Raw genomic sequence first — 12744 nt, 5'->3', positions numbered from 1 at the left:
TCTTTTGTTTAAGAAACTGTTCTGTTATTGATGGTAAGTTTCTTTATTTATTTATTTATTTATTTAATTATTGTTATTTTTTTTTTGTGAGGTTAAGAAAGGGAGGTACGATTCACATCCACGAATCATATTTTGATATCCATTATTTAAAACATGGCATTACACTTTTATTGTCAGTTACTAAGTTACAAGGTTGAAATGAAACATTGCATCACTATTAGAAAAAATTAATGTGATGAGAAATTAAGATAAAAAGCACTGGTTATTAATTTAACAATAAATCAAACAAAGAGTAGTAGAATTAATTCAATACCGAGGTAATGAACTAAAGCCATTAAGGGCTAGATCGAGCAACAAAATGACACCTATTTATCACAGAAGCAATTACAAAGTAGTTCAATGGTGTGGTGAATATCAAAACATAAGTAGTTATCCAAGTCGAGCTTTAAAAAAAGGGTTGGAAACAAATCCCATTGGCTTCATACCGCTTGTCAACTGATTCTTATTCATCGTCCCAATGCAACTCTTTGGGTCGGAGAAGTAATAGCACACACGACGAGGTACCATGCGATGTCGACGTTGCAACTGACAACAAAGACCCTTGGAGAAGTCACACTCAGAGCTGGTAATGCACTCGTCATCTGTAAACAGAAAATGTAGAAGGCGTTATATAAAATAAAATAAAACAAAACAAAACAAAACATTACAGTATACACTGAAAAGACAGAATTCATGGGATACCTGGTTCCCGGGCAACGCGACGCTATTACCCCTCTCGCTAGTGGACTAACCCACCGCTTGGCAGGTATATAGGTACACAACATTCTCGTAGACGTTAATTCGATGTCAGTATCGATACACGTCGTGAGTAAACAGACTTTGAAAGAGGGATGATAGTGGGTGCCCAACGCATAGGTCACTCTATCGCGGATGCGGTATAGAAACCTGTCTTGCATTGTTTCAGCCAACCGGACTTCGAGTGGCACAAATCACCTCAGACTTCAACGAGGGAGGTGCCAGAAACGTCTCCACCAAGACCATAAGGCGATCATTAGCCGCAATAGGTTATAGAAACCGCCGACCCACCAGGGTCCCATTGCTAACACCACGACACAGGACTCGACGCGTCAACTGGGCAAAAGAACATCGGCACAGGACCTTGGATGATTGGAGATGGATCTGCTGGCCCGATGAGTCCCGTTTCCAGTTATTTCGAATAGACGGGACGGTGCGTATCTGGCGGAACCGCACGAAGCTATGCACCCATCAGGCAGGTGGACGGTCAGTAATTGTCTGGGGCGAGTGCAACTGGCACACGTTGGGACCTCTGTTACGTCCAGGCGCATCTCTGAACGGTCCAGGATACGTGTACATAATTGCAAACCATCTGCATCCCTTCATGGTCATCGTGCACCCACACGGCAATGGACTCTTCCAGCAGGACAATGCGCCTCCCAACAGAGCCATGGCAACTAGAATATGGTTCGAAGAGCATTCCACAGATTTTGCTACCATGGAATGGCCTCCCAGTTAACTGGACATGAACCCTGCTGAGCATCTTTGGGTTGCTGTGGGAAGGTCCATTCGAGCTTTGGATCCTCCACCCGTGGATGCAACGGAAATATGGACAGCAGTGCAGCAATCATGGATGGAAATACCTGTGGAACGCTTTCGTGAACTAGTGGACTCAATGCCTCGCCGTGTGACTGCCCTTATCCGGGAGAAAGGTGGGCCTACCCGTTACTAGGTTGGTATCCCATGATTTCTGTGCACTCAGTGTATATTTTATGGATGTAATTTTTGGTTATAATTACACCGAGATTGATAAATCGTAATATGATTTACAGTAAATCAATATTGATTTATTATAAATAAATTTAAAGTGTATCATGAAGGCTTTGTTGAGAAATAAACTTAATGTTATGTAGTTTCACTGTAAGTAATGTTACCTAGTATTTGATTAAGAAGCAGTATATATTAAAACAAAGTAAATCAAGGGAAATTTGAAATAATAATTGTGGTATAATTGTATAAATGAAATGCCGTTAATTAAGAGATTTAAATGAAGAAGGAATGTAATATTACAAACAGGTTACCCCGAGTGTGTGCAGTATATTCCATGTGCCTTAAATGTACATGTGTATTTATGCAAATAGCTTGTTGTATAATACATATTTTGTTATTCTCTTTTGTGTATCAGCCTCAACTCTTCATGAAGTATTCACATTTCTACCCAATAATCAAATTTGTAGAAAGAATAATCCTCAGCTCTTGGATCTTTTGTTCAAATTGAGAATTAACATACCAGCCAATATGGGTCTTAATACTTTAAAGGAAGCTGCTATGAAGCAAAAAAGTTTTTAAATAATTGTCTGCGAACAATGTTAAAAATATTTTAAACAAGCCCCCAAATTCTGAAAAGGATTGGATCTTCCGTTATAAATTTATACAATAGTAATATTTTTGTATGAGAAGAATTGGAGGTCATGGAATCGGAAATCTCCCAAACAAATATTGGTGCCTTTCCGACTTTACCTCTCCAGTAATGTAAGAAAATTGCAATTTGCATATGTAGATTTCTGTGTAGTAGAATTGGGTGGGGACACAGAAATGGAATTTAACTTAAAATCTTCCCAAGAGCGAACGAAACATACGCTGGGACTTCGGCGTCCATCTAACTTTTTTTCTGGCGTGCGAATATTTAAACTATATAAAGACATATGAACGGTATGAAGCCTGAAGGACACACAGCATGGCTTCGTTACGAGTAAATCATGCTTAACTAATTTAGTAGACTATATTGAAACAGTTACTCATGAGCAGGATTTAGGGGAACAATATTGACATACTTTATTTGGATTTTAGCAAAGCATTTGACTCGGTCAAAAAAAAAAAAAAAAAAAAAATGAGAGGTTACTGTAATTTTTTTAGAATCTTGCCAGTAATCCCAAGCTTGAACAGCTTGGGATTACTGGCAAGATTCTAAAACAGATTGATGGGTGGCAGCAGGGCAGAAAGTTGTGATTAATGGATATTCTTCGGGCTGGTGTAAAGTCAGAAGTGGGGCCTCAGAGAATGGTTGTTGGACCATTATAGTTTCTGATTTTTATAAACGACATTGAAGTGGGATAGAAGGCGTAATGTCAAAATTTGCAGATGACGTAAAGATTGGCAGAATCGTTAATGATCAATGCCAAGCAGTGCTCCTTCAGGATGACTTGAACAGACTTCAAAGATGGTCAGAGAAGTGGCAGCTATTTTTTAATGCTGCTAAATACACTTGGAGAATAACAACCCATGAATAAATTACATACTTGGTGGGGTTGAATTAAAAATAGTGGAGGAGGAGGAAAGGGATCTGGGAGTTATTATACAGGCAGATATTAAGTTTTCTGAGTGCCTTGCATTGTTCTTTGCCAATTTAAACAGGCAGCCAGGAAAGCCCATGGCGCCCTACTTTGATTTATCGAACCTTATCCTGTAGAGATAGGGAGATCATAATCTCACTGTATAAGGCAATTGCAAGACCACATTTCGAATATTGTGTTCAGGCATGAGACGTCATCCGAAAAAGACACTTCTTAAAAGGGTCCAAAGACAGGCAACCCAAATGGTGAGATAGGCAGAAGGACGACCATATGAGGGTAGACTCCGATCATGTGGGCTACAGAACTTGGCAACCAGGAATCTCAGAAGTAACTTGATCGAGGTTTAAAAGGCTCTGAGAAGGATTAGTAAAATAAAGGGATTAAGAAACCATGCAGAGAAATTTGGTATCCATCCATCTTTTCCTTATCGAGTAATATTCAAACATCCGAAACATACTTCCACTAATACATTACCCTCCCCTCCCAAAAGCACATAAATGCACAGGTCATTTTTTCCTCAATGGCAGCATCGATCCGTCATGGAACAAGTTCTTCTAGTTCTTTTTAGCAAGTAACAGAAATGTCAGAAACCTTGTTAACAAACTTAGCACAGCCTTTTACCATCTCTTCCCATCCCCCACTTAGGTTCATTAGCCAAGTTTTTTGTTTGGCAAATGAACGCCAGTCTGTTTTTCAGGTTAAAATGGGGGAGGGGGTGCTATTCGCTATTAGGTCGGTGTACCTAATAAAGTGGCCACTCAGTGCAGTGGTCAGGCGCGAGGGTGCATAAGTACACGTGCCTTGCCCGTGACTGCTGAATACGGTGCTGTTTCTTGTATTCTGTATATCTTGTGAACTCCTGTGACCGTTTGGTCGTCCCGGAGTATAAACAGAAAATTTATTTATTTATTGTACATAATATCTGTTATTACATATGTGTGAAAGTGATGAATATAACTATAATAAACCAAGTAACTACTTTTATTTGTAGTTAAAGTAATGTAGACAAGTGTAAGCAACTGAGGTTGTCCCCAAGGCTTGAAAGAATTAATGAGGCTGTTGGCAGAGTTCAGAAAATAATAGCTTTAACTACAAATTATTTTGACTTTGGTTCCGATAAATTGGGATCCTGAAAAATCGATGTGGGATAGAAGAACGAAATTCCCCAACTGATGATCCCCAGTATGTAGAAAACTTACTGTACTGCTTCTTCCGCATATCTCTGCTTTCCCTTTGACAACTGTGGATGTACGTGTTCACATTCTCCATACACTTCAGTCCAGCAATGCAGTCCTCGTCATGATGGCAAAGTTGCCCTTCGTGTTGTAAGAAAATAGGAAGGCAAGTACCTACTGGAAAGTCACAAAAATACATCATTATATTACAAATATTGTAAATATTAAATAATTACAACAGTTTCAAGCATTATATTTCAAATATTTCAACTGGGTTGTTATTTGACTGACTGTAGGACTGAACAGGTCAATTTGATTATAGTCACTAGAGCTGAACTTCTGGGACTACCACTGGCGGTTGCTCTCAATTATAGCTTCCTTACCATGTATATCTTTAGGTTTCTATTGATACATAGTCGCGTTATAAATATCTTAAATTCATGAAGTATTATGTCTAATGAGACACCGATAATTCGTCGAAAGTGACACGCAAAGTGAAGACTCGCATCCACATAAATTAATACAAAAATATTCATGTGAATGCACGGATACACTTATAAATAAGACAAATTTGGCTAAAAAATGACATTGCTCATAGGATTACCCGATAGCTCCTTGTAACTTATGTCTGAAGAGTTCTGCAGCTGAATTATGAAATTAATTTAGTTTTAGGACATCGTTTCGCCAGTACATAATGGCAAATTCAGAATTATCATTGTATCGATTGTATATACACTCGGTGATCACTGAATTGTGACCAGCCCGTCCGTAATGGACTATGCCGCATAGTAAGCAATATAAAAAGCCGAACAGATTCGTACTCTAGAGAAGTGGTATTATGGATCTGGTCGTGCGAGTCAAAGTAGCACTAATCGGACGTAGTAAAGATATCACGGAGTTCAAAAGTGCATGATTGTGGAAGCTCGTGCGTCGCGCTTCCATATCGGAAATGGCTCTACTTGATGGTGGCTCACATCCCCCTGTGGTTAAGGTGTACAACGAATGGTGTCAAAGGATTAACCTACCTCCCAACGACAGAACTGTTACGCAAGGTGGATGCTCGTGGTGAGCGAAGGTTGTCGCGCGTTGTACGGGCTTAAAGGTAGGTCACTGTGCGACAGTTGAAATCGTAATACAATATGGAGAATGCAAGAGCAATATCCCAAATGACGATGCTTCGCACACCCAGACGTATGGGGTTCTATTCCAGACGACCCAAGAGGCACCTTCTCCTAATCGCTGATCATCGTCGACGGCGAACGCTGTGGGGTCTACAATATGCAGGTTAAACATTAGAGGACTGGAAACGAGTGTGCTGGACGGATAAGTCCAAATAGCTGGTGCAACTTGCCGACGGACGTCTTCGTGTGTAGCGCAAGCAATACGAGTCCATGGAACCATCGTGCACGATGCCCACTATACAAGTATGTGGCGGTGGTTGCTTAATACGGGCATATTTTACTGGCAAGAACTAGTATCCCTGGTGCGTATGGACAATGTTTCACTGGTGAGGCCTACCTGGAGCCCTCTGTTCGCATTCCAGTCCTTATCTAATCCCATCGTGGAACCTGACCAACGGACACACACATGAATGGGGCACCAACACAGTCCCGGACGACTGTCTCCGACTCCAGAACAAAGACCGCTCTGAAGATGCTTCGTCGACCGCGCTGTATTGCCTGGAGCAGGGCTGCTGCTCGGTTGCCCAATGAGCGATCTTACTTCCGCATTCCCCTGAGTAGAATCTGTTTTTTCGGGGGGAAAAGAGGTTCTCCCCCAGAAAAACCCACCTTTTTTGTGGGGCATGGGCATACCCCACTGCCAAACCTGGGTAATTTTCCCTGTCAACCCCCTACTTACAACTTCCAGCCCCCAGCCTTCTGCCACCTCCCCACACTTTCTTCTTACACAGCGTCCATCCCACTTGTCAAAATTCAAAAAACATCAAAATTTATGCCCGACCTATTAGAAAACTTATCTTTCAGGGATTGTCCCCTTATAGCCCCTCTAAACAGCGACTAAGTATCCTCCCAGGCGTCTACTCTAATTTCATAGTTTTCCTCCATTTATTTAGGTCCTAGCCACTGAAATTCCAGGAAAGTAGGTGGCAGGACTTGCCAGAGTACTTTAGAAACAATGTCAGCAATGTACACTCGGTCAGCAAGGTGTGCTAACGTCGGGTCCCACTAATTGGGATCCGGCGGCTAACTGACCGGATGAACAAAGGGTACAATGCACTACATAGCACATAACCCACACACCTCAAAATCTCTGGCCCGATACAAAGCTCACTCGCGGAGATGGGAGAAATATCAAGTGCCGTTAGACACCAACATACCTTACACCGGCAGATCTTAGGAGACGATGTGCACTCTGCCATGTTGCATTTTTATCCGGACCGAAACGGGATCTTCCAAGATGATAAATGAGCTGTAACATCTCGCCCGCGATGTGCACGAGTGTTTCGAGAAACACAATGAAGATGTCAGCCATTTTCACTGAACTCTAAGTTCGTCTCACCTCACGTCAATTGAACACCTGTGTGATGTTTGAGAACGGCAGTGAGATGTGTATGGACACGCAACCATTATCTATTCCAGCACTGTGGAAAGCTTTGCATGCAGCATGGCTGCAAATCCATATGGACTTCTTCAGACAACTAGTAGAACCAACGCCTAGGCAAATAGCGGCTGATCCGTACAAAAGGTAGTCCAACATGGTATTAGGGAAATAGCTATAATTCAGTGGTCACTCAGTGTACTCTATGATGCATTACACTGTACACTGTAAAGAGGGGGGATCAGATAGAGGGACCCACTATAGAAATAGGAAAGAAGAGATGAATAGGAAGAGTTAAAGTAAAAGAAAAAGTGGAAGAATTAATCTTCCAGGTTGAGACTAGTCAGTCCCAAAGTGTCCCATCCTGAATACGAAATTCAGGATCAGCAGAAGTTGAAATTCTTCTCCAACCTTATCATCAGCCCGATTATATGACCTTCAGCAGCGCCTGATACAGGACAAGCAGATGTAATGACATCTCATTGAGAGCCTTATCTTCACGAGAGAGAACAAATCAAAGACAACAGTTAAGGTTCTTCTATGTACAATCGCGCCTCACAACCGGAGGTTCCAATTAAATCTAGAAAATTTCCTCGGCACAAATTCATCTCCAATGCTACCATCAACTCAATGATAAAATCAGTAAATGTGCTTAAATAGGATCAACAGGCGCAACCACCTCACATTGATAGTCCTATCCTTCCAATAGGAAACACTAAGTACCAGCTTGTTCCAGGAATTGAAGGACTTCTATACACAGTCCTTCCTTACTATCGAAGGTACCAATAAGATCCAGAAGTCTTGCCTAAACTATTTTCAGTTCTATATCCACCTTGGAAAAAAAAATTCCAAATTCATGTTGAGCAATAAAACCCCCAGGAAATATACCATCCAACGAGAGAAGATCCGCCGAAATCCAGGAAACTCGAAGAATCACAACATGAAGCACCATAAAAAGCACTAGAAAACACATTTTTCTAGTGCTTTTCAAACACCATGTTTCCAATTGAATAGGGTTCCTGAGTTTACCAATACAATTCAAGGTAAAGATATTACTTACCGTCACTGCACTACTGTCTCATTAAAGACAATTTAGTGTAAAGTAGAAAATTTTATTTCATCTCTTCTCTTAAACACTTTAGACGTAAAAGTATTAACAGCGTTAAAAGCTGTTTGAGTCTGCGTTAGTAGGAATTTATTGTCTCCATTAAGAGAGCCCACAATCAATTGGAGCTTAAGCCGAAGATCAGTATAATAGCGACAACCCAAGAGAATATGGTCGACAACTTCAAAAAAACCACAAAAACAAAGCGGCGTAGGTGACAAACCTAATTTACGCAACTTGTAATTAATACTGCCATGGCCAGACAGTAGGTGCATGCCATATAACCCAGGGGAGAGCCATAGGTATCCCTTTTTCTTGAATTCCAGAACAGTAGGCAAAAATTCCTTCGTCACTTTCCCCAGTTCCGAATCATTCCAATCAGCTTGCCACTTAGCCAAGAAGACAAAGCGAAGTCTGTTCCTTTCAGATTTTATAGTTCACTCAAATTTAATTGAATACTATTTAAGGATATGGGAACTGCTTTTTTTCAGGTGATAATTTAAATAGTGATACTGGATCTCGTACTCTATTGATAATTTCCTTGTTAAGACCTACAGAGCTGCTGTTGAAATAGTTCTACAGACCCCTGATATCATTAATAGAGCAGCACGTTAGCCTGTTGCTTTATTATAGCGGTCTTGGTCGCCCTATAACTCCAAGCGCCAGAGCGATACGCAATGATGGACAGGAAGACAAAATTACAGTAAAGTCGCAAGGAATATCCCTTCAAACCCCAGTCCTGTCCGGTTACATGTCGTAATCTAGATAGAAAAGACTTGCATTTTTTCTTTCATATACTTAGCATGAGGAATAAAGCTCAGTGCATCATCAAGCATTCTGCCCAAGTACTTTGTTATTGAGTTGTATTCGATCGATTGACGCTTGTATTTTATTACAGGAGGACGCTCTCTATCTAGCTTACCTTTTAGTAGCATTTGTGAAGTCTTACTAGTTGAAACGAAGCATATGCACGTCTGACCATTCAGATAATGCATTTAATACATGATTAGCCACCTCTTCAATGGATTTCCTTGAATTATCTTAAACTAAAAGAGTTAAGTCGTCTGCATAGGCGACCATTTATGTCTCATCAAAACGTCTCAACAACCAAGAGTCAAAAACAAAGTTCTAGCATAAAGGTCCAAATATATAGCCCTGTGGGCAACCTCTTGTGACGCTTCTGGAAACCTGGACAATATTACTTTTGACAATCAAGGACCAATGGGGAAAATGGCTGGTTAAGAGACTATACAATGGTTTAGAAATTCCGACCTCCTAGAACCTCGCCAGGGCACTTTGCCACCAAAGAGTATCAAAGGCCCTATGAAGCCCACAAAGAGGCCAATAAAATACTTAGTTGTGCAGCTATGACATCCTCATTTCCTTTACCGCGAGTAAAGCCAAACTCGCTGGTGAAGACATACCTTTAGAAGTGTAGATTGTAAGAAGTCGACTTGCAATAACTTCTTCCGAAGCCTTGCCCATGACAGAGAGCAAGGAAACTGGTCTGTAAGACGAGGGATTAGACCTAGGTTTCCTTCGGTTTTTGAGCAGGATCTTAAAATTTGCCAACTTCCAAGCCTTGGAAAGATACCATGAGAAAGACAGGAATTAAATAAGAACAAGATGACATTAGGAATGTTTTTCCAAACGCGTTTTAGCACTATAACTTCTATACCGTCAATACTAGCACTTGCCCGATCGCATAGATTTAATGGCTAAATCTATCTCGTCGAAGGTAAAGGGGATTCATCATCAAGACCCACGTAATTAGCATTTTGCCTTTTAATGTCTAGTTGTAAGGGGTGGTCACATGTCTCCTCTTCCTGTTGTATGATTACATCTAATATCCTCTCTATAGTAGGAACCCAGGACAAAGTATCAAGATTAACTTCTGTTCTCACTGAGGCAAAAATTTCGCCAGGAGGAATCTTATTATTTAACAATTTGTAGATGAGTCCCCAGGGGTCACTGTTTCCCTGAGTGCTCACAAGGTGTTCCCAAGCTGCTTTTTTCCTTTTATATATCTCCCGATGGTAGTTTGGACGAGCTTGCTTATACCGACTCTGAAGGATGGCAATCTCCAAATTAGTACGCGATCTATCCCTTTTGGACTTTTGAAATTCCCTTCTAGTTTGTCTAGTAATTGATTTTAAATGAGAAAGTTCTGGAGACCACCACGGCATATGATACGGTTTCCTTTTCTTGTACCGTATAGACTGTTTTACAAGCCGTGATGATTTTATCTTGAATAGTTTCCACCTGCTAGTCAAGAGTGAGTGAAGTCCGATCATTAACGTGATCTTGTGTAAGTTACCCATTTAAGGCACTATCAAAAATATGATTCCATGTCAGTATCCCTAACCTGGAATCTGGGAAGATTAGTAGATTCCAACTTAGATCTGCTAAAATCACAATTCAAATGAAACGTAATCACACTGTGATCGCTTGTGGACAAGCTTGTATGTAATTTCCAGTTACTAAGACTAGGAGCGACAAGAGAAGAAAAGAAGAGTTATATCAAAAAAGGATAAACCCATAGGCGTGACACATGTTGGAGGATGGCTCATGGTGTTTAAGATGGCCAATCGACGAGATAAAATTGTATCTTCTAACAGTTCTCCCTTTTCATTCGTGCTGGCACTGTTCTAGAGAGTGGAATTGGCATTTGTGTCTAACATTAAGATGATATTTTTACCTCGTAGAGAATACAGAGTTGCGTCGAGATACCCAACGAACGGCATAACGAAGTCCCTATACTGGGAACATTGACAATAAAGGGAGATAACAAAAACCTGACCGAACCATCCCTCCAAACAAACGCAGACAGCATGTGTAGAACATAAATTGGGAATTTTTGTAATTATTATGTTTGGATCTAAAACAACTGCTGCCCAGATTCTGCAGCGAGCATTTCTGACGATACCAACGGTGACCGAATTAGACTGTACGACTCTGTAGCGAATTGGAAGTCCTTTGTAAGAATATGGCTCTTGTACAGACATAACCTGAATGTTATGTTCTTGCGAAATTTTAGTTAGATCATTTGAAATATTGATCTCTGGAAATTTAACTGTAGAAAACGGAGCTCTGGATGCTGCACACATCTTGGATTATTATTGGAATGAGTAGTATTATCCATAGAATGTTTTTGAACGACCAGCTTCTATGGCTTTCAAGTATTCCTGGCATTTGAATGAGTGAGCAGTTTCTTCTTTTTCCTCGCTTACAACTGGGACGTTCAAGTGGCTTCTCTTTAGGGCAATCAGAATAATTGGGTGCTGTGAGACCCCAATGCCCACAGGTCTGCGTTTCTTGTGAGCAAATTTTGGCGGAATGTCCATATACTAGGCATTTAAAACACCTGGGAACGAGGGTATAATCTTTTACCGTGTGTGATGTCCAGCATAAATAAATAAATTCTGCGTGCAGTCAGTAAGACTACACGTGATAGACCTTCAAGAAGGAAAGAAGAAAACACAGTACTGTACTCGCAACGGCAGATGGTTGATTTGATTTTTTGTGGCACAAAAACAGCAAGTTTATAGTGTGCCACCAGATGCCACTGCAAGCTGTGCAGCCTTGAAAATGAGATAGTATTACCTTGTCATATTACACAATTAATCAGTCAAGTATTGTTACGTTTTATTGTATTACTTTGGAAGAGGTGTCATAGTCACCTCTCCCAAAGTAATATTATCTTCTTGTGTATATAATCCGCTTTAAAGTTGAAAATATGTGCAACAGTGTGTTAGCCAGAGCGCCCAAATATTGTCTCAAACATTTTCTATAACTGCTTTTTCTTATTTTTTATTTATTGTTCGAGGCGGTCCCTGCCAAATTCTGGCAACCCCGTCCTATATGTATAATAACATGCATATACAATATTATAGATACAGATTTACAATATCGTAGAGAGAATGGGGTACCTCCATTCAAAAATAGGTAAAAAATGTCCGTTGTCCATCTGGCCGAATCAAAATGCAATAATGCACTGCGCCAAGTTGTGCAGATTAAGACTGAACTTCGCTTTAACACTGTTGATCTGTGTTCCCTGAGTTGAGAGTGACTGAAAACCTTATCCATATTCGGTGATGCTATTCTCAGTTTTAAAAACTGAGAATGTAACATCTTCTAGTATGAAGATGATACATCAACAGTTTTTAAAACTAATGTTTTAATTACTGTTTAATGTGAAGTTTCTTTGACTGATTTCAACATATACTGATCACAATTTAGCTTCCACTACATCATGAATTATGTATATAATCATATTTACACAAAAATATCCCGGCCAAAGCACGCGTTCTTATGCCTCCTGGCCTGACCGTAGAGGCAAGTACAGACCGTCTTCTGTAAAAGAAATTATTAGACAAAGTGATTTTTCTGGTTTAGGAAACTTGGTTACACACACCCATTTCTTCAACGAGTCCATTGAAGATTACAGACAATCTTCTTGACAGACCTCTTTTTGGGTTCTCAGTAAGCTTTTTTTTTTTTTTTAATTAAATGTTCCTATAAATAAAGATAGTCATCT

At 40.3% G+C, this 12744-nt stretch overlaps 1 protein-coding gene across 1 annotated transcript in view; it reads right to left on the bottom strand.

The window, feature by feature from the left end:
• Window positions 1-261: 261 nt before the first annotated feature.
• spab (space blanket) overlaps window positions 262-12744 on the bottom strand; it is a 57530-nt gene continuing 45047 nt past the window's right edge. Inside the window, exons 3-4 of the mRNA XM_090370697.1 lie at window positions 4568-4720; window positions 262-641 (exon numbers count right to left, since the gene is read on the bottom strand). Coding sequence (XP_090226823.1) covers window positions 430-641; window positions 4568-4720 — 365 coding nt within the window. The 3' untranslated portion in view covers window positions 262-429. The remainder of the gene's footprint in view (window positions 642-4567; window positions 4721-12744) is intronic.

The sequence above is a fragment of the Mastigoproctus giganteus genome, chromosome 3, assembly GCF_048544385.1.
Source record: "Mastigoproctus giganteus isolate SK-2022 chromosome 3, ASM4854438v1, whole genome shotgun sequence".
Lineage (NCBI taxonomy): Eukaryota > Metazoa > Arthropoda > Arachnida > Uropygi > Thelyphonidae > Mastigoproctus > Mastigoproctus giganteus.
This window is presented reverse-complemented; position numbering and strand designations above follow the sequence as displayed.